The sequence below is a fragment of the Peromyscus leucopus genome, chromosome 10 (assembly GCF_004664715.2).
Source record: "Peromyscus leucopus breed LL Stock chromosome 10, UCI_PerLeu_2.1, whole genome shotgun sequence".
In the NCBI taxonomy this organism is placed as follows: domain Eukaryota; kingdom Metazoa; phylum Chordata; class Mammalia; order Rodentia; family Cricetidae; genus Peromyscus; species Peromyscus leucopus.
The window spans coordinates 25262744-25283364 of NC_051071.1; the positions used below are offsets into that span (position 1 = coordinate 25262744).

The 20621-nt window shown below is 51.0% G+C and overlaps 1 protein-coding gene across 3 annotated transcripts in view; it reads left to right on the forward strand.

Annotated features, from left to right (window-relative positions):
* The window catches only part of Tns3 (tensin 3), a 245001-nt gene that overhangs the window by 18528 nt on the left and 205852 nt on the right, over positions 1–20621 (forward strand). The window contains exon 1 of one of the 3 annotated variants that reach the window (XM_028890996.2): positions 20159–20437. The exons of the other annotated variants lie outside the window; for them this stretch is intronic. Within the exon in view, the coding sequence (XP_028746829.1) occupies positions 20360–20437 (78 nt within the window). The 5' untranslated portion in view covers positions 20159–20359. Of the gene's footprint in view, positions 1–20158; positions 20438–20621 lie in introns of those variants that run through there. 3 annotated transcript variants of the gene reach the window in all.

Consider the following 20621-nt stretch of genomic DNA (forward strand, 5'->3'; position numbering starts at 1 on the left):
GGGTTTCTCCGTGTAGTTTTGGAGCCTGTCCTGGATCTCCCGCTGTAGACCAGGCTGGCCTCGAACTCACAGGGATCTCTCCACCTGGCTCTGCCTCCTCAGTGCTGGGATTAAAGACAGGTGCCACCACTGCCCAGCCTTACCCTCTACCTTTAAAAATGCTTTTTATTTGTACTTTAGTAGTTTCTGGGTTTTGCTTTTGTTTCTTTTTCAAAACAGGGTTTCTCCATGTAACTCTGGCTGTCCTGGAACTCACTCTGTAGATCAGGCTGGCCTCGAACTCAGAGATCTGCCTGCCTCTGCCTGGGATTAAAGGTGTGTGCCACCAGTGTGTAAAAAGGCCTTTGGGGCACATGCTGGTTCCTTTTTTGTCAACTTGACACAAGCTAGGGTCATCTGAGAAGAAGCAACCTCAACTGAGAAAATATCTCCATTATATTGGCCTGGAGGCAAGTCTGTGGGACACTTTTTAAACTGATGATTGACTTGGGAGGGCCAGCCCTCTGTGGGTAGTACCAACCCTGGGAAGGTGGTCCTGGGGGCTGTAAGAAAGCTAGCTGAGTAAGCCATGGAGAACAAACCAGGAAGCCGAATTCCTCCATGGCCTCTGCTTCAGTTCTTGGGTCCAGGATACTGCCTTGAGTTCCTGCCCAGATTCCCCTCAATGATGGACATGAAGCTGTAAGCTGAAACAAATCCTTTCCTCTCCAAGTTGCTTGTAGTCTTGATGTTTTAACAGGACAATAGGAACCCTAGCTAATATAGAAATTGTTATGAGGATTGTGGGATTGCTGGGCCAGGCCCGACTGTGGAAAGCGATTGGAACTTTGGGCTGGAAAAGCCATTGAGCATGCAGAGCTAAATGAGGTGTTGTGGGAACATAGAAGACAAGGTTGAGAGCAGTGTGGACGATGGGGCCCTGGACTGTGAGGCTTCAGGAGGAAACAAGGACTCTCAGAGCTGTTCGTGTGATATTTTTGATGAAGATTTGTGAAAACAAAACCTTTGCTTTATGGGACAATCAATGGTGGTCAGGTGGGGCTGAGAAATCAGCTTTGATTAAGAAGAGACCAGCATCGTTGAAGTGCAATCTAGGAGTGTTTCCATGGGGTCAGCACACAGAAGCTGTGGTCCAGAGGGGACCAAGGCTGCATCTCACGCTGGCAGCTGACTTGGTGATGTGTTAGAGTCTTCCGAGTGGTGCTGATGTTGGCAACATGGAAGATACTGGATTGAAGGGGTCATGGGGAACAGCTAAGGCTTAGCACTGTGAGAGGCCAGGAGAGACCATTGGTAACGATGCAGCCTCAGTTGCTGTGGGACTTTGGGGTTTGGGTGGGTTGGGGGTCATGGAGAAAGGCTGAGGTTTAGCACCTGTGACAGGATCAGAGTCCCCAAAGAGAATGAGGGTGCAGCATGTGAAGACCCCAGCATTTTGGAGGTCCCAGGACTGTGGGGTGACTGCCAAGGAGAGCAGCAGCTGTGGAGTGGAGCTGGCCTGAGCCTGTGAGATGAGCTATGTGACTGGCAGAGTTGGAGAGGTGGAGCTGCTCAAATCCTTTGTAGCTGAGAAGACCCTGGGTGAATCCCAGATGGGAGACATTGAGCTCCACGATTTGATTTATACTGCTGGGCGTCGGTTTTGCTTCGCTCAGATTGTGACTGTGCCCTGTTCTTTCCTCTTGGAATAAAAAGTATGTAACTTATTATTGATTTTACAGGAGCCTACTGTTAAGAGACTTTGGATTTTTAGCAAGCATGGATTTTTAAAGAGACATCAGATATTTTCAGGAACCTGAAGTTTAAAGGGCTTGAATTTTTTAAAGACTGGAACTTTTAAAGTTGTGCCATGTTTTATATTTTGATATTACCGTGAGAGCTTGGGAACAAGCAAGAAAGGAAAAGGCTATGTTTTAACAGTAACGTATTTGTATGGCAAGGGGGCAAGGGGTCGGTTGTGTCTGCTTAGGTTTTTTTGTTTTTGTTTTTGTTTTTAGTTCGACACAAGCTCAGGTCATCTGAGAAGAGGGGACCTCGGTTGAGAAAATGTTTCTATTGGGTTGGCCTTTAGGCAAGTGTGTAGGACATTTTCTAGATTAATGATTGATGTGGAAGGGCCCAGCCCACTTCAGGTGGTGCCATCCCCGGGCAGGTGGGTCTGAGAAGGTAGGCTGAGCAAGCTATGGGGAGCAAGCCAGTAAGTGTTGGAGCCCACTAGGTTGCCTAGTGGCTGTACCCAGCAGCACTGCATGGGAGGTTGACTGGACCACGGGCCTGGGTACCAGGTGTTTGTAAGGGTCTACCTAGCAAGGGGGAAGTCTTTTGCTCCATTCCTTGGCATTGTTATAAATAGACCTTTGGAATAAAGTTCTGGGCCCATTTGGATAAGGATCCAGGCTCACCTGAGTCTATCCTGTGTTTTCTCTCTGTTTCTCTCCTCTCTATTTCTAATTTAAGTCTCATATTCTTCATTACTCAAAAGTTCCTGGGGTAAATAAATGTTTATTTTATTGAAAAAATGTTTATTTTATATGAAAAAACAGTGTTCATCATATATTTGCTAGAAGGCAGGTGGGTGGCCTTCAGGGCTTAGAACATTGAGCATTTTCAGCAGTGAATACAAGTAAGGGGGGAAAAAAGATTTGTTTTAGGCCAGGCATAGCAGAAGCAGGTGACTCTCTGTGAGTTCCAGGTCAGCTAAGGCTATAGTAAGACCCCGACTCCCCCTAGAAAAAACCACACAAACAAAAACAACAAAAACATAAGTTTGTTTGTGTGTGTGTGTGTGTGTGTGTGTGTGTGTGTGTGTGTGTAAGTACTGGTGGAAGCCAGAAGAGTGTATCAGATGTCTTGGCGCTAGAGTTACAGATGGTGGTGAATCACCTGAGTGGGTGCCAGGAATTGAACACAGGTCCTCTGGAAGAGCAGCAAGGGCTCTTAGCCACTGAGCCACTGCTCTAGCTCCAGGAATGTGCTTTTAATCTCCAAGTCAATGCTGTAGCCCACAGAATCTCTGACTTTTTTTAGAAGATTAATCTTAATTGTGTGTGTGTGTCAGGCTTACAAGGTCATTCTGCAGGGACATCGATGCCCTAGTTGTCCTGATGGAGGTCACATGGGTGGTACAGTCACATGGTATTGCACAGTGTCACATTTTTGCCAACTCCACACCTGACCCTCTGAAATTCTTGACTACCTTTGGGCTCCTCAGTGAGGACAGGGAGGCTTAGGTACTGTGTTAGGGCTACCAGACAATAAGATACACATGGCCTGATTCGAACCTCAGAAGGGACATTGCTGTTCACAGCTCAGGAGGAGTTGGCTATGGTACTGAAAGATGGAGATCCTTGTACCTCAGAGGGGCAGAATTCTGCTGGGATACTAATTAGAAAGGTTGTAGGAGCCCGGAGTAGGGCCATGAGCACAAGGCCCCATGAGCACATTCTTTGCTAAGAATGATCTTGACATTGGTGTTGGGGATTGGGTTGGGGGACCTAGTGTGAAATGAAGTCTAGAAGTTCTGTTGGCAAACACACAGAAGACCTTGGATTGTCAGGATCTTATGGTGACTTGGGATAGGATGAGATTTTATCTGTCAGTCCTGCTGTAGTTTACCTTAGAAATTACCTACAAGGTAGTGGCCCATGACTTAGACAACTCTGGCATCTATGGTGTTTGGTTGGACCCACTCTCTGCTTCACAGAGAGTTCTTTCTATACGTCTCCATGTGATAGAAGGACCAATGAGCTCTTTACCAAGGACACCGATCCTGACATGGGACCTCCACCTTCATGACCTGAACACCTGGGTGTTCAGCCTCCAAATACCGCCATCTTGGAGGTTAGGTTTCAGTTTGTGAGCTTTGGGGAGACAGGAATGTTCTGAGCACAACAGCAATGCATAAAAGCCCTGTTTCAGGATGTCTGGCAAACGCACAGCCTCGGAGCGTTGGCCCTCGCAGTGCTGGGATAGGGTGTGTGGGCTGGAGCATCCCCTGCTCTCTGGGATATGGTTGGCTCCGTGGGTGCAGTGGCGTCATTTGCACCAAAGGCTGTGGAGGGTTGTTGGGCTTTAGACTTGCTTGGCCATTGGAATGTGGAGACACGAACTCAGTGCCTTTTCGGTACCTGCAGAGCCACAGAAACTCTGCAGTGTCACGGAAGATTTGGGGGAGGGGAGCCAGCTCTGTGTGGAGGGATTTCTGACACTCTCCCTTGGTGTAGCGTCTGTCCTAGCACGGGGGCCACCGCAGCTGTCACCCTGTTACCGTTGTCTCCTGATGAAGGCATCCTTAGGAGTGAGGATACACTCCCGCAGGGGCGGAGGGATGGAGAGGTGGCAGGTCGCAGCTCCCTGTGGCCGCTGTGTTTCTCGCGCCAAGGCTTGCCCTGTGAGAACTGTCCGACGCCCTCCATCCTAGCCCACCGTGTGCCGCCATAGCATAGCGGAATACCAGAGAGTGGGTAGCTGATAAGAAAGCAAGTTTTATTGGGGCTAGTTGTTCCTGAGGCTGGAAGTCCATGATCAGAGGTTGCGTCTGCCGAGGGTCTTGACCTCCTTCACAGCATGGAGGGAAGCTGAAGGGCAAGTTGGTGCTCGCAGAAGAGAGAGCACGCCCCCACTTCCTATTGGCTCCTTCTCACAGTAACTGATGTGTCTGGTCCAGAGAGGGAGGAATTCCTCATTCCCTAGAGGAAGGCGGTAATGCTCCTAACAGCATCATGGGCTCAGCAGAGAAGGGCTGTCATAGGAAAACCTTCCTGCAAGGAAGGGAAGAGCGATTCTGCACGCTTCCTCCCTCACTCCTTCCCCAAATCTCTCTCCCTCCCTCTTTCTCCCTTCAGCTTCTTCCTGTGATAATTCCAGATTGCCCTGATTAGGTGTATGAACGGTGCTAGAAAACACACCCTGTTTGCACAGTCCCTTCCATGCACCTGGAAAGCCACATTAGATGAGAACTGTTCTGGTACCATCAGGGTCTTAGCAGAGCCCACATGGCAGGGGGCTGAGTCTGTCCGGCTGTCCTTTTACCTCTCAGCAGCTCTATTGTGGTCCCACCACCACTCTATCCAAGATACATAGAAGATGTGCTAGGCCGGGGCAGCAGGGGAGGAGTGGGGGAGGGGAGCTGGGATGGACCAAGGACTTGGGAGATAAAGCCAGAGGGTGGCTGGCGGCTCCCTGTTCCTGCCTCAGTGTCCCCACTTTACTGCATATTCCACCCTGGATGGGTATGGACAGTATTAAGGCCACCCCTCTGCTCCACTAAGTCCTTCGACGTCATCAGGGGCTGCTGGCCTTATTTTGTTTTCAGGTTTCTGTTGTGATTTCATGGAGACAATCGTAGCTGGTTGGAATGTTTAGAAGGTGAAAGCAGATGTGGAATTCAGCCCCAAACCCCCATAGTGGGAGACCAGCTCCTTTCTTTGCCTCGGAGCACCTGCATCACTGCAAGATAGGAGGCACCCGGTCGGCCCTTTTGAAGTGGGGTTGATGGACAGTCTGGGGGAAGTTGGGGCGTCCAGACCTGCCAGCGTGAGGGTGCGGGACCCTGTGCGGAGGGTTGGAGTGGGAGCTGTTCTTCTTGCCTGTGGGGAAGAAAAGGAAACAATGCCGGGGAGGGAGGAAGCATTCCTGGCGGGGATTAGCTGGGAGGTGGCCCTGGGCTTTGATCCTCCCGGCACCTGGCTTGCTAAGGCTTGCTCTGATAGGGACAGCAAATTCCCTGTCTCCTTTTATGTTGGGAACCCACACATCCCTGACACTGGAAACAGCTTCCCCCACATCTACCAGTTGTGGGGTCCACATAGGCAGGGAGGGCCGCAGAGGTTCTGCTTTGCTCAGCTCTAGAGGCTTTCGTTGATGGGGGAGATGTGTTGGTGCCTGCTCACTGCGGCCTCCTACCCAGACCTCTTCCACAGCACACTCTTGAACCCTGCGTGTGGTTCCTCAGTGAACACTTATGGTGCTTTCCTTGGGATACTTGTTTGTTGGGGGCTGACTCTAGGGATTGGGTTGCACTCCTAACTCCTCCGTTAAAAGCTGCTGGCCACCCACCTCAGTCTTGGTAATGCCTAAAAAGAACCATTCTGTTTCCAAACATCTCCAGTTATTAGACAGGAAAATCAGTCATTGATCTAAAAAAAATGAACTCGATACATACAGTCTATTTACTTACTGCCAGAACATAGCCTTGGGTTGGGTGTGGTAGCACTTGGGAGTCAGAGGCAGGGCATCTCTGCTCTACTTAGTGGGTTCTAGGATAGCCGGAATTACATAGAGAGGACCTGTCCCACAAAACAAAACAGAACCAAACACCCAGCGTAGGGAGTGTTGAGAGTTAGGTTAAATAGTGAGTGTTTGGGTGAAAATGCCCTTTTGTGAGCTCTGGAAATACTAGGCTGGAAGTAATTGTGTGGTTCCGTGTAGTTAGGCTGTAGGGGTGGCTGAAGGTGTCTGTTGTCACTTTATACCAGTTATCAAACCATCTCTTACATGGGATGCTATGACCTTTCCCAAGTACACTGATGGCCTGGAGGGTGGAGCTGACTGATGTTAGCCGGGTGTTGCTAAGGTGGGCTGAGCCTCTGTGTGCCTGATGCTAATGGGGTGTTGCAAAGGCAGGTTGAGCTTCTGTGAGGTCTGGGTCAGGGCTGGATCACAAGCTGATAATGAGCAGGGACTGTGAACTGCCCATTCCACTTACCCACTCTCCTGCTCCTGATTATCCTCTGAGGGCATATTGGATCGGAGGATATCAGGCAGGGTGGCATGTTTCAGCTAGGCAGTCCCTCCCTGGGGCTTTCCAGGTGCCATCCTGCTGTGGTAGCAAGGTCCTCTCCAAGGTTAAAGAGAGTGAAGTTCAAGTATATGTGTGTGTGTGGGTTTGTGTGTGTGTGTCTTGATTTCTGAAATGGAGACAGTGGCTGGATTTTCCCCCCATTCATTCTCACCTCGCTTGTGTGCTGAACTCTAGACAGCTTCCTAACTTGGCAGGATTACGACAAACCCATCCTTAAGCATCTCTTTTATTTGTCAAATCCCTGTTGTTTTGTTAGAATCTATCTTGCAGCCAAAATAGCCTCGGGAGGAAAATAGCTAACGATGAAGTGAATTAAGTGTGTCAGAAGAATGTGACGGGTTGGGGTCCATACACGTCAGTGTTTGTGGGTAGCAAGGGCATCCCCCTCCCCAGGGTCTGTACCAATGCTTCCTTATGAAAACTCCCTCTTGTGACTGCGTCTGAAGGAGGCAAAGGCCGGAGTCTGCTTCCACGTCCAGCGGGACCCCCTGTTGCTTCCCAGCCACAGTGTTGGTTGTCCTTGCTTTGCTGTGGGCATACCATGTGGAGTTTTTTTCTCCAACAGTCTTGGGAGGAAGGAATCTTTCCTTGTTATTTCACCGTCTGCGGGATGGAAGACCAGTGGTCGCATAGTGCTTCGGCCGTGGATTCGCTCATCCATCTCTCCTCCTCCTCATCTCAGAACGCAGTTGCTGGCTGTTGACTGCTGCCCGCACTGCTGGACCTCTTTTCTCCACTGTGTGGACGGGGTGTTTGCTCATCTCCGGACTCTTCCTTGGTTGAGAGACCCTGGTGGAGAGCCCGGCTAGAACACCTGGCGGTTCTCCCTCTGGATTCTTCCATTGTTTCTGCTCTATCGGTTAGTCTGTTGATTGGACAGTGGCCTGGCCCAAGGCTGCCCCTCCTCTGGTGGTTCTGCTGGCGTTCCGGTATCTGGGCCTCTTGTCCGTTGTCCCTGGCTTTCACATCCCAAGGCTTCATTGCCTTGTGTTTCTTTTGCTTTCTCCTCTGCTTAGGGAACACCTGATGCTAGAGCAGGAGAGAACTATAGTACAGTCCAGACGAAGCCTTGATGGACTTCCACCTCTAAGTATGCCCAGTGTCCAGCTAACCATCTAATACACCCCACCACTACCTATAACTCTTGTCAGCAACTGACTCTGGTTACTTCCTGGTACCCGGATCCACCAGCAATCTTGTCCCTTGGCTGTGGTCCTCCGATTGGTCAGCTTTAGGTGGTCATTCCCTGCCTTTCCTCCAGTCTCTTGCTCACAGATAGGGGAACCAGAAACTTGTTAGATTTTTGTTTTTTTTTTTTTTGAGTCATATTTCAACAGCAGCTGGTCCTTCCTTCCATGATGCCTTCCATTCCTTTCCACACCGCAGGCTACGTCCTTATGCTGGCCCCAGGACCCTGGGAAAGCTGCTTGGGGGTCCTTCCCCACACAGAGCCCTGCTGCCTATCCTCTCTGCCTTGAGTGCTCTGTCATTGCTGCTGGGGCGAGTCGTCACCCATGACCTTGGTGGTGTTTGTGTTTCTGTCTGAAGTCACCATATCAGCACTCCTAGATAAACTGCGGAAGCACCCTTGACCAAGAGCTGCCCGCCACACAGCTCCACCCTGTTATCTGCCATTCCCTGCTTTCTCTTTGTCCGGAGAGCATCTCTTGTATCACTTATCGGAAGTGGGAGGAACCTGAGGACAGGGTCTGTTCCTGGAGTCCAGCAGCAGGCTACGGACACAGATCCACGGTCCTGCAGGAACTCTGTGCCATGGCTTGTCAGCCTGCTGTGGGATATACCTTTTTTTTTTTTTTGGTTTTTCGAGACAGGGTTTCTCTGTGCAGTTTTGGTGCCTGTCCTGGAACTCACTCTGTAGCCCAGGCTGGCCTCGAACTCACAGAGATCCACCCTGCTCTGCTTCCTAAGTGCTGGGATTAAAGGCGTGCGCCACCACGGCCCAGCTGGGATAGACCTTTGATGGCCTCTCTGAGAAGCAGGGGCAAGTACTTTGAAGGAGACACCTGTGTCTACGGGATGGCTTTCTAACACCTCAGCTGGTCTGGGCATGGTTGTCACCCACAGGTCACCATGAACTTGAGCTCCTGCTTGGCCCTGGGGAGTGAGTCAGTGCTGCTTGTTAGGCTCACAGATCTAGAGATGAGGGGGAAACATAGCCTCTCCCCAGCCAAGGCCTATCTTTGCCCCAGTGTTGTGATACAGAGGACTGGCTAATACTGGGAATGACTCACATCTCATGTTTTCTATACCATCTGGTTATTCCATTGAGTGTTCTCCATGCCAGTGAAAATAGATGTATTATTGGTATTATCGCTGGCTTCTGATTAGACTGAGACTGGGAGCCAGGGACCTTCATGGGCCAAGCAAGTGCTGTACCACTGAGCTCCATCTCCGACCTCTGAGTGTTCTTTCTCCTGGCTGCTTAGTGCTGGATGTAGTGACTCCCCACAGGCTGTGAGTGGGTGGCTGAACCTCTCCTTGGGGTCCCAACTGCCTTCGCGTGGGACAGAGGCTCTCTATGGCCTGGCTGCCCACCCTCTTGTCTCCATATTTGACTTGTGCAGCAGGCGCTGAAGTTCTCCAAGCTCTCTCTGTGCACAGCTGTGAGTACTGCAGTCACTTCTGGTACAGACACACAGTGAGGTCTCTGTTCACGTTTCCCTACCCCCTTCCTTGGTCCGTTTAGCAAATAGGTTTGCTGCCATTCTCACTGTCTAGCCTTGGACGGGGGTGGGGGGTTGGGGCGTGAGGGGAGAGACAGGAACAACAGGGCCCTGGTAGAGCTGAGACCGCAGATGTTCTGTTCAGCACATGAAGAAACCTGAATGGGACAGTGAGGGCTCTCTGTGTTGGACCCATCAGTAGTACCATTCATTCATTCATTCATTCATTCATTTAGCACGTCCTAACCCTGTTATGGTGGATGGAGTCCCTAGGCTCTCAAAGGTGACTTTCCCGCACTACAGAGCATCACTCCAGTGATAAGGACAGTGAAACAAAACAAAGACAAAAAATGAAGTACCCACTGCCAGGGACTGTTTCCTGTAGGGCATCATGTAAGGCTTCCCGGAAGAGGGACATTTGGTCAGAAATCTGAAAGAAGAGAGGAGAAAACCGGGTTGATAGGGAAGAGAGACAAATGTACCTAGCAGAGCTTGCAAATGTCTTGAGGCAGCAGCATGTGAACAGATTGGACAACTGGTCTAGGAGGTAGGGAATAGATTAAGTTAGCCTGAGGGGGCCTTTGGCTTTTTAAGCAAACTGATTAGATGTGGGAGGGGTTTTGCTGGGTTGTGTCTCCTTCCTGAATGCCCCCAGGAGCAGCTCGATCTGGCTGGCTTTGGATACAGAGGTCAGTTTATTAGTGGACTGCATGGGGGGGGGAGAGGAGGTGAAGAGTCTACCCTCGCTTTGGATTTCTTCTGTAGGGCTTGTTGATGGATGGCTTGTGTCCACTAGGGAAAGGCAAAGCCTTCAAGCTGACGGTAGAGCGGTAGAGAAGGTGAATGGATGGAAGGAGCTTTCAGAGAGGCAGGGAGGACAGGGTTGATATTGGAGTCTTCAGTAAGTGCTGTGGAGAGACAGGTGGTCAGCTGATGAATCAGTGGCTGCAGGGTGACAATTCTGGAGGAGGCCCACAGTGGACCATCTACGACAAAGCCCACAATCCCCCAAGGGCAGGGCATTGAAATAAGACAAACGGTCTTGGAGACCAGTGTATATAGAGTGTGCACATACTGCTGGAAACTGGAATAAGGTGGGGGGGGGGCGACTGGGGGTGAGCAAGGAGGACTTGAGTCTTCCTTCTTGGTCTAAGAAGCTGTGGAGAGGTGGAATCTGAATGTCCCCATGGGATGAGGACTAGTGTTTGAAGGTCTCAGTGGCATGGAGTGGTTTACCCTGTACAGGTGTCTTCTGGGAGGAGAGCATAGCTGTAAATCGGAGTTGACGTGGAAGCGTCTAGTCTGAATGCCCTTGTTTTTGAAGGATGTGATGCTTTTCAGCAGATTTTATTGCAGAAGGTGGAGGGCGGTGGCGGGGTGGGGGTGGGGGGGGAGATGGAGGTTAGGAGGAGGTGCTGGGCCAGCATCACATGACTGGAGTCATGAGGCCTGGGTTCTGTACTGTGCATCTAAGATTAGAAATGATCAGTGTTGATCTTGTGGACGGGACTGTGATTGAGCTTGTGTGTGCTGGTGTAATAGCTGTACAGTGGGTAAGACTCGGACACGGCAGGGTAGATTTAGGGCTGTGCTCAGAACCGGAAGTGGCCAGCCTTGGCTTGCTGTTCCTCTGGCGTCCACCTTTCGTTCTCAAATGGCAGACGCACGGTGCAGTTTGGCGTGCTGGCTGGTGGAGGAGAGTCTTCTGGTGCCATGACTTCCTGTGCCGCCCACACCTACAGCAGAAGCAGGCTGCCCTTCTTCACTCCTGGTGTCTAATGCTCCAGGGAGTGGAGATGGTACCCCTGGGGTTCTCTGTGGATGCCTTACCCCTGTCAGTTCCTAGCTGAAGTCATTTTTGGACTGCTAGGTATACTGGGTCCCCTCAGTTTTTCCTTCTGCTCTCTGCTCCATTCTCCCTTCTCTCAGCTTCTGGGCACTCTACTCATCAGGGCTCCTTTCTTTTCCTCTTTTTTTTTCTTCTTTTTTTCCCAGAGGCTGGATCCCTTTATCCCTTTAGGCTTAAGGAGTCTCTGCCCCTCCCACTTCCCAGTAGACTCCAGAATGCATGAATGGAGAAATGGTCCCTAAGCAGCTAATCAGAAACTCAAAGGGCAGCTGATAGGAGGCCTTGCATTCCAAAGGCCTAGCCCAGGGTGTAACCGAGGGGTGTGGCCTCCGAGTGACAGTCACCTTAAACCCAGTCTTTGTTGACTTACACATTTATTCCTTGTCTAGGGCAGCATTTGCTAAGCACAGCCCCATTTGTGTGGGCTGAGGGACACAGTACGAGCACCTATCCCATCCCCCCACCCCCTAGCCAGCGCTCCCCCGCCCCCGGCCCCCCAAAGTGAGGACAGTGATGGCTATAAACTTGTTCTTTTTTTTTTTTTTTATTAATAAATGAGGGCTCCGGGATCTGTGTTTTGCCAGACTTGAGGATGAACTCTTTGGATCCAAACCTCAAGACCCTTGCCATGCAAGGGAAGGGAACTGCCGTGCGTGTGTTGTGGTGTGTTGTGGTGTGGTGTGGTGTGGTGTGGTGGATTCCCTGAGCTATCTGTGTACCGCCTGGAAAGGAAAATGCTGACTCACAGCCACACGAATAGCAAACTTACCTTTGAAGACTTTGATACTAAGTAGCTAAAACTTGTTCTGTGGATGAAAATAGAAAATGGGGGTGGGGGGTGGGGCAGTGCCAGACATTGAACAAAGCCCCTCCGTGAGTGCCTAATTAACATTCACTAGAAGTCTTCCAGGTCAGTCAGCAGTAACAAGGGAAGAAACCATGACTCAGAGAAGTTAATATTAAACCTGCCTTGGCCCAGCTAGCCCGGCTGGAGTCTTCCAGGGCATTCTGGCCTTTGCAGTGGGTGCTGCCCACCTCCTTTCTGGCATGTCTGCTGTGGGAATGGCCCAGGCTCTGGCCCTCTGTTCCCAAGCCCAATGCTCCTAGCATGTCAATTCAGCCATAGCTGAGAGCCCCAAAGGGAGATTTTTGAAGACATGCTGGCATCCGGAGTTCGCCAGGATTTGTGGTGTGAATGATTGTTTCATTTGGGGATGTTCCTATCCACCCCTGCTTCAGGGGAGTTGAAGGGTTAGTGTGGCCTGCCCTGACCCTGGGTGGCCCCTCTGATGAGGAGCTATGTTTTCTGCCCAGGGTTCAGATGTGCCTTTGCTGTTGTGTGCTGGCCTCAACAGGGGTGGGGGTGGGGTGGAGGGGTAGGGGGTGTCAGGTGGAGGGTGGAGGGTTGTTTCTAGAGAGCTGAGGAGCTGTGAAAGGACTAGCGTTAATCCATGGGCTTCCCTGTGGAAACAAACTGGACCAGGTCTTCGTGTTGGAGGAACTGTCTCAGCTGGACTGGCCTCACTCTGGGGCTGACCAGAGACTGGATGGAGACCAGGCTTAGGTTCTTTTCTGCACGCTGCCTGGGGAAACTACAGGTTTTCTTTTCTTTTTTTTTGGTTTTTCGAGACAGGGTTTCTCTGTGTAGCTTTGCGCCTTTCCTGGAGCTCACTTGGTAGCCCAGGCTGGCCTCGAACTCACCGAGATCCGCCTGGCTCTGCCTCCCGAGTGCTGGGATTAAAGGCGTGCGCCACCAACGCCCGGCTACAGGTTTTCTTTAAATGACGCTTGATGTCGGACTTTAATTTTCAAATTCAAACATAGTAATTGTAGATGGTCATAGAACACAACAGTGCGTGTGTCTCTCAGCTCAAGCTTGGTGTTTGGATATGGATGTGCATTACATACTGGTAACAGTGGGAGAATCAGCATACCATCATCTTAAATGCTTATTATGTTTTTGTAGTAAGAGCATTGAAATCTTCTACTTTGCCTCCAGGCAGTAGTGGCGCACGCCTTTAATCCCAGCACCAGGGAGGCAGAGGCAGGTGGATCTCTGAGTTCAAGGCCAGCCAGGTCTACAGAGCCAGTTCCAAAATAGCCAGAGCTACACAGAGAAACTGTCTTCTCAACTGTGGCACCTTCAGTGCAAGGGAAACTCAGAATTTACTTGCATCTAGCAAACTTTGTACCCACTGGGACCCCTCACCCCTGAGCCCCCCTCCCCTGCTGCCCCTGTCCAGACAGTTGCTAACCACCTCTTTACTCTCAGTTCTGTCCAATGGTTTTTTCCTAATCCACATATAAGTGAGCTCACTTGATGCTTGCCTATCTGTGCTTGGCTTATTTCATTAACCAAAGTGCAACCTAGGTTGTCACAAATGGCAGGATTTTGTCCTTCTTTATGACTGAGCAGTATTCCATAAGGTATTTGTACCACATCTCCCTTATCTATTCACTTGTCAATGGCCCCTTAAGGTGATTTTAATCTCTCCACTAGCCACACAGACTTTGAGTCTGATCAAGTTATTAAGCTTCCTGCAGCCAGTATTTTTTATTACTTTAAAATTCCTTTTCTTTCTTTCTAACCATATTTTATATGTATGAGTGTCTTACCTGCATGTATGTGCACCATATGTGTGCTGGTTGGTGCCTACAGGCTGGAACTGGTATTACTGATGGTTGTGAGCCACCATGTAAGTGCTGGGAATTGAACCTGGGTGGTAATAGTCTCCTTCTCCTCCTCTTCCCCCTTCCTTTTCTTTTGAAACAAGGTCTCATTAAGTGCCCTGGCTGGTCTGGAATTCTCTGTGAAGACTAGGCTGGTCTTCATAAGAAACTGGCCTGCCTCTGCCTCTTGAGTGCTGGGATTAAAGGTGTGCCACGTCCAGTTTAGAACACTGCTTCTTAAATGATGGGTCATGACTCTACAGAGAGTTATATAACTCAGTGTGGGGCTCATGAGAGCATTTGGCAACAGCAGAAAGTGTTTGAATGCACAATGACCAAATGAACCCAAGATCAAAAGCACAATGAGTCTGCCATATTTCCTGCAGCACCTGCTTGAGTCATACAGCGTCTCCTGGGTCATACAGGTTGTGCTTAGTTGTGAACACAGTGTGCACACTCCGCACATGCTGTCTTGCAGTACATTGCCGGTTAACACAGCTCTGCCTGGAACAGGACAGATTCCAGACTGTTACATGAATTTCAGTGTTTTCAGTATAGCAGTTTTCTGCTCTTATAGAAACATAATGGTCTAAGTATTGAAAACAAAGGTTTGTTACGTTTGGGCTGTTATCATCCAGCATTACAAACTAGCATATTTTCACATTATATTGTGTTAGAATCTTCCCATGTGTTTTCTTCCTCCCTCTGCAGGGATTATATGCATCCTGGCTCCCTGGGATTGGAAGTCTGTCACCCCAGGCAGGTCACTGAGGGCCCTTTGGGACAGAGGTTCCTTCCTTCCCTTATACTCAGTTGGTTCAGTAAACACACAGAAAATCTGCCATGTATTTATTACATTTAATTATTGGGTATTTGCTTTTCTATCCCACCATCCTTTTCCTAGAACTATTTCCCATTGGCCGGGTGAGACTGCATTTGGGTGGATGTCCTGGTGTGTTTGGGCCTCTGGGTCAGAATGCCATAGGAGGGTGGCTTGGGAACAAAACTCATGTGTTTGAAAGTGTAATACCAAAGGACTGGAGGCTCACAGTGGGGATGAGATCTGCAGGAAAAGCAGTTTTTCTTGACTTCTCTAAGTCAGGGGGAAGGAAGCATATGATGGGAGAAAACAGGGGAAATAGAGCATGTTTCCTCAGTGCTGGTGGAACACCCTGCTACGATGTCAAAAGTCACCATCTGTTGTTGACAAAGAAGCCCCCAGATGTGGCTGTCAGAGACTGACAGTTGGCCCTAACCTGTTGCCCTGACCGTTGTCTTGAACTCTGTAGCCAGTGAAGACGTGGTGGTGGAACTTGTAGACTGACACCCTCCCCTTGAGGTCAGTGGCTCTGGGATTCCTCCCAGATGCAGTGGATGCTGAGGCAGGTTTGATGAGGCGCCATGTCCCTTAGGGCAGTGTTAGGGGTAAAAACACCCAGGCTGCTCCCCTACATCCATCCATCTGGGTGGTAACAACCGTTTTTCTACCATGTACTTTGGGTCAAGCACCTCCAATGCATCTTCTCTCGTTTGTTCTATTGCTCTTTGATGTGTACTCATTGTCCCCAGGGGACAATGTCTCTGGGGATGGTGTGGGGGGGATTTCGAACTGCTGGCTGGTTGTCCCATTTTGTGTGTCCTTGGCTCACCAGTGAACCCATGAGATCTTGTACCCCACATTCTTCTGTCTCCAAGCGTGTGTTGTCCCTTCCCCACATTTCTAAGGCAGCAGGTGGATTGAGGTCTCCTGGACAGGCTCTGCCATGTTAGTGAGGTGGACATGGCTCTGGGACCTTCCCAGGACTCCAGGGAGTCTGGGGCATACTGACACATGGTAGGTACCCTGGTAGACACACTGTGCTTCTCTGTAGGTGGGATGGAGCGCACACTGGACGCACAGGGAAATAGGGAAGAAGGAAGGTCTTTCAAGAAATGATTTGACCCAGGTTTGCGCTTGAGCAAGGTCCAGATGCCAGGGCCTTGGGACAAGGAGAGAAACACAGGCTTAGAGATTTCTGCAGGTCAGAGCCGCCAGTGGATTGTTGTTAGCACTGGCAAAGGCTTGCCCGACCCATGGCCAGAGTGATCTTGACCACTTGATTGACTAGGGATCAACCACATTCTCAGTCTTACTCTTTTTCTTTCATAACGAAGGTACTGTGGGCCTCTCTATTCTCCAAGGAGATGGGTGCTAGAGGATGTCTCTCTCTGCCTGTGATCTCACAGTTGCCCCTACAGGAAGAGTGGAAGCTGGTCTCAACCCTCCCTTACAAGCCCTGTACAGACCTGCCCTGTCTTCTCTGGGAGCATCTCCTGTTGTTCTACCCATCCCTTCTCTGCCCCACCAGGTGGGAGGTGCTGGCCCCATGAAGACTCAACTATGTTATTTGTCTGTAACAGTGGGGATTCAAGGACTCTATTGGTTGGACTCCAATGGTTGGCAATGCACTATCTTCACTGTTTTGCCATTGGAGCCTGCTGAGATTTAGCCAATAGGCGCCACTCCAGGCTGTCTCCCATGTCCCTGTGGTGTGCTCTTCTGTCATTCCTGTGGATGTGACCTTGCCACAGGGCTGTGTTTCTCTAACCCTGACCCCTGTGGACAGAGCTGCTGATGTCTGTTTTTCCTACTTTCACTTCTGAGTGTACCTATGGCAGATGAGATTCACTGCTGCCCCAGTGTGTCTGCCTCCTGGAGAGTGTTCTTCCTGCTCCTCTAAGGGGGTGGAGGGGGCCCTCCAGGAGTCATCCTCTTGTAGGTATCCAATTTCCCGTCACATGTCACCGGCTTGTCATCCTGTGCACATTGCAAAGCATTTCCAGGACGGGTGTTATGAGAGGGTACTCTGCTGCTACTCTCCCCTAACACTTAGAACCACCCCAGCACACACTCCAGATTGTTCTCCATGGCCACTGCTGCTCTTCCGGGACACAGACATCTGCATAGTGCCCTTAGCTTGGCACCTGCTAAAATCTCCACATGACCAGGGGTCCAGCCTGGCCCAGTTGGGGTCTCTCTCCTGTCACTGCTTCTTGCTATCCTGCTCAGCTCCCCAACCTCTTTCCTGCACCCTGTCTACCTCTAGCATTAGCTGGACATTAGCCACCATGTCTGGCCTACTCACCCAAACGCATTCTCACTTCCTTTCTTGCCATCCAAATCTCAGCCCACTAATTGAGGTCTCACCTCGTGGGTGGACACTATTGTTCCCTGCTAATGCTGTGTGCTCATAGACTTCTCAGTGATCGATTCTATAGGTAAGCAAGTGAGCACATGAGTGAGTGTAAGAGCAGTTTGTAGACCACAGTGACCACGTTCCTACTGAACCACAGATTCGACATGAGAAAAATCTGGCTGTTTAGGAGGCACATGCTCTCAGTTCAGTCTGAGTTTTCAATAGTTGGATGCCACATAACCTCTCTCCTTGATGGCTGAGGTGCTGATGTCTCCCTGGGTTGTCTAGCCTCCCTTGCCCCATGTGAAAAGAATGTCACTTTGTTCCTGGGGACCAGGTGCAGCCAGATGCCCAGGGGAGGCCAATCTGGACAGTGGGAAGCAGACAGGAAACAGGATGCTGGGGAGAGATTTGTCTCTAACTGTTGTTTGCAGAATGAGGATGACACAAGCCTGCCGCTCAAGTGTTGGGAATCAGCTACCCCAAGAGCTGGCTGCCTACCATGGCTTCTGGATTTCCCAGGCCCCATGGATCTGTGTGCCCACAGTTTGCTTAACAGGCGGAGTTGGGTGGGTAAGGGTGTGTGTGACTCCACCCACGTGTGTGACCAACATCGGTGGCTGGGGAGCAGGAGCAAAGAAGGACCGTTTCTTACCCGTGCCCACACTACTCTGTGACTGTGCGGCATGGTCCTGCAGAGCCCCGCTGCAGGATCCAGATGACCAAATGAAGAGTGGTTTCCTTTGCCATGAATTCGGCTCAGGGATGGGAGACGATTAACCACTGGGGATGGGAGAGAAGGTGGAAGGTGGATCTTCAGCTGAGCCCAGAAAAAGCAGTCGTTATCAGTCAGAAAAGAGAAAAGGGAAAAGCCCTAGGTGTCAGAAGAGAGCCTGATGGCTCAGAGTGGAAGGAGCCTGCAGTGTGGAGTCCAGCTGGGAGCCTGGCTGAGGGGTCAGGGGGGAGGCCAGGGGATGTATGGGAGAGGTGCAGCCTGATGAAGGGACTGGGGTACGTCTCCTGGGTTCAAGGTTCTGGACCTTGGCCCAGAGTCCTTGGCTGTGACTGTTGATTCTCCCCAGGACCAAGACAAACCAGTTTGTTGTCAGGAGCTAGAAAGTGTATCACAGTCACATAGTTTATAACTAGTAATAAAGAGTAGGCGTTTTCTGAGTGGTGTATTCTTTTAAATAACTTCCGGCAGATTCAGGTATGCCTGTAATAAAGAACCACCTTCTGATGTTTGCCTCCGTGTGTGGCAGGCCTGCGCAATGCCTCAGCCTTCCTGCTGCTGGGATCACAGACATGAGCTACCACATTTGGCAGCCTCTGCCTCTTAATAGTAGTTCTGAATGGACCCCAGAGTGTGCGGGGCTCATACTCTCCCTCAGAGCCTCACCACAATAGGGCACGGTGTCTTCCTTTCTGAATTCAGATTCCTTCTGCTGGCTCTGTCAGCACCTTAGTAAGGCCAATGCCTCCTGATAGAAGAATCACTGCTTCCTACTCTCTGGGGTTAGATGTGGGGATCCAGAGTGAATGCAATACTCCTAGTCTCAGGGATCCTCGGGCAGTGGAGGGTGGAGGCGGTGCATGCAGGAATATGAATGCAGAGGAAGATGAAGAAAGAGCTCATTTGCAAGGGTGCACTCGGAGTCCTGGATGGCATGCCTATCTTAGGAAAATTTTGGTTTTGCTTTCTTTCTTCCACTTTTGCAGTTGAAACTTGGAAGAGCAGCCATTGCTACTCCACTGCAGAAACAGAAAGATGGATATTGAGTGCCAGGACCTGAGAGGTTGAATTGATGGCTGGAATTTGCACATGTGGTAACCATAAAGGCCCTTGCAGCCCACCCAGACTTCCCTCCCAGCGAAGGCATTTGGGCACACAGGCTCAGAGTCAGAGTGTGAGAGCCACAGAGGCTGGGCTCTGGGACACACACTGCAGGCTATTAGACCGCCACATGGGCTGGGCCTGGCGCCAGGGCCACTAGGGCTTCATGTTTAGAGCTACAGGCTAAGTGCTCTGCTACTTACTCGTTGCAGGGGTCTCCTCTGCTGCGCGCAGAAGAGACCCGAGCCATTGCTTCAACTTGAACCCATCCATCTTCAAAGCAGCCGTTCTACAGTCTCAGAAGTTGGACTTGCCTTGTCTAAAGCTAGAGTTAGAGTGTTCAACACTGCTGCTGTTGAACTTGCTTTTAAGGACACAGCCCCACTGCAGGTCCACAGGCCTGGGGTAGGAAAGAGGCTGCTCTTGTTAGCAGAGTGCACCCTCCTAGCCTGTTAATGGGACCCTCACTCTTCCTGGGCTCCTGGATTGCTTTTCCTTCATCCCGCTCCCACTCTTGGTTTCTAATCTCGTTCTAGAATCCCAGACTCTGAATGGAAAGATTGTCCAGAAGCGGGTGGCACTGAGAAGAGGGAGTGGGAACTCATTTCCTAGAAGTGCAAAGTGGGCAGTCACTTGCTTTGGGTTTTGCCTGTAACCCCACCGTCACTGTCCTTTTCCAGCAAGTCACTCCCCCCCCATTTAATTTTAAAGTTTCACAAGCAAAACAAACAAAACAACAACAACAACAACAACAACAAAACCCTTTACCTTAATGTTTTCCAAAAACTCTTCCTACTCCACATGCACTCTTAGCTGGGTAGTGTCGATTACCGGTCGATACTTCCCAGCGCAGATGCAGGGTGGACTGGAGAACAGTCAAGATTTTAAAATGCCAAAAGCCCTGGGAACCTGCTGCGTTTTGATTCTCTTTAAGCCCCTGGGCCAGCGCGCCTAGAGGTTTGAAATCCTAGTAATGCTGAACCCCGAGCCAAGCGTCGGTAATTCCAGTCAGATGGCGGCAGGGAGGCGCCCCCATCCACCCCCCACCCCCCGCGGGAAGGCGTTTCTTCGCCCACTTCTCCCGCGTCTGGCTGAGCAGCGGTGCCCCGGCTCTGGGCTGCGGTCTGCGGGGGAGGGCGGGCTAATTCGTGTCAGATGGAGGGCGGCCGCGCGGGGCCCGCCACTCGCGCCTGGCTTTTGTTCCCGGCGTCTGACTTCTGACGGCAGGAGCTTTTGCAGAGTCCGCTGAGACGCACACGACCCGGGCCTTGCCCACGCAGGACCCGGAGCCGTCCGTGCCTCCCGCGCTTGGTCGTAGACAGGGGGCGGACCGCAGAGGCGGCCATGCGGTGGCGCGCGCTGGCCCCGGGCCCGCCCGCGAGGGTGGCGCGCGAGATCGGGGTGCGTGGGCGTCCGCGCCAGGTGAGTGTAGTGTAGTGGGCTCCTGGGGCTCCCTCGGGCACGCACGTGGGCGTGCAGGGTGGGCTCACAAGGCTATGCACTCGTGGGCCTGTGAGCGCGCTTGTGCCCCAGTTGGTGCGCTTTCGTTTGAGAGTATGCTGGGAGGTGCACGCGTGCGTGTGCATGTGTGACAGTGTCTAGGGAC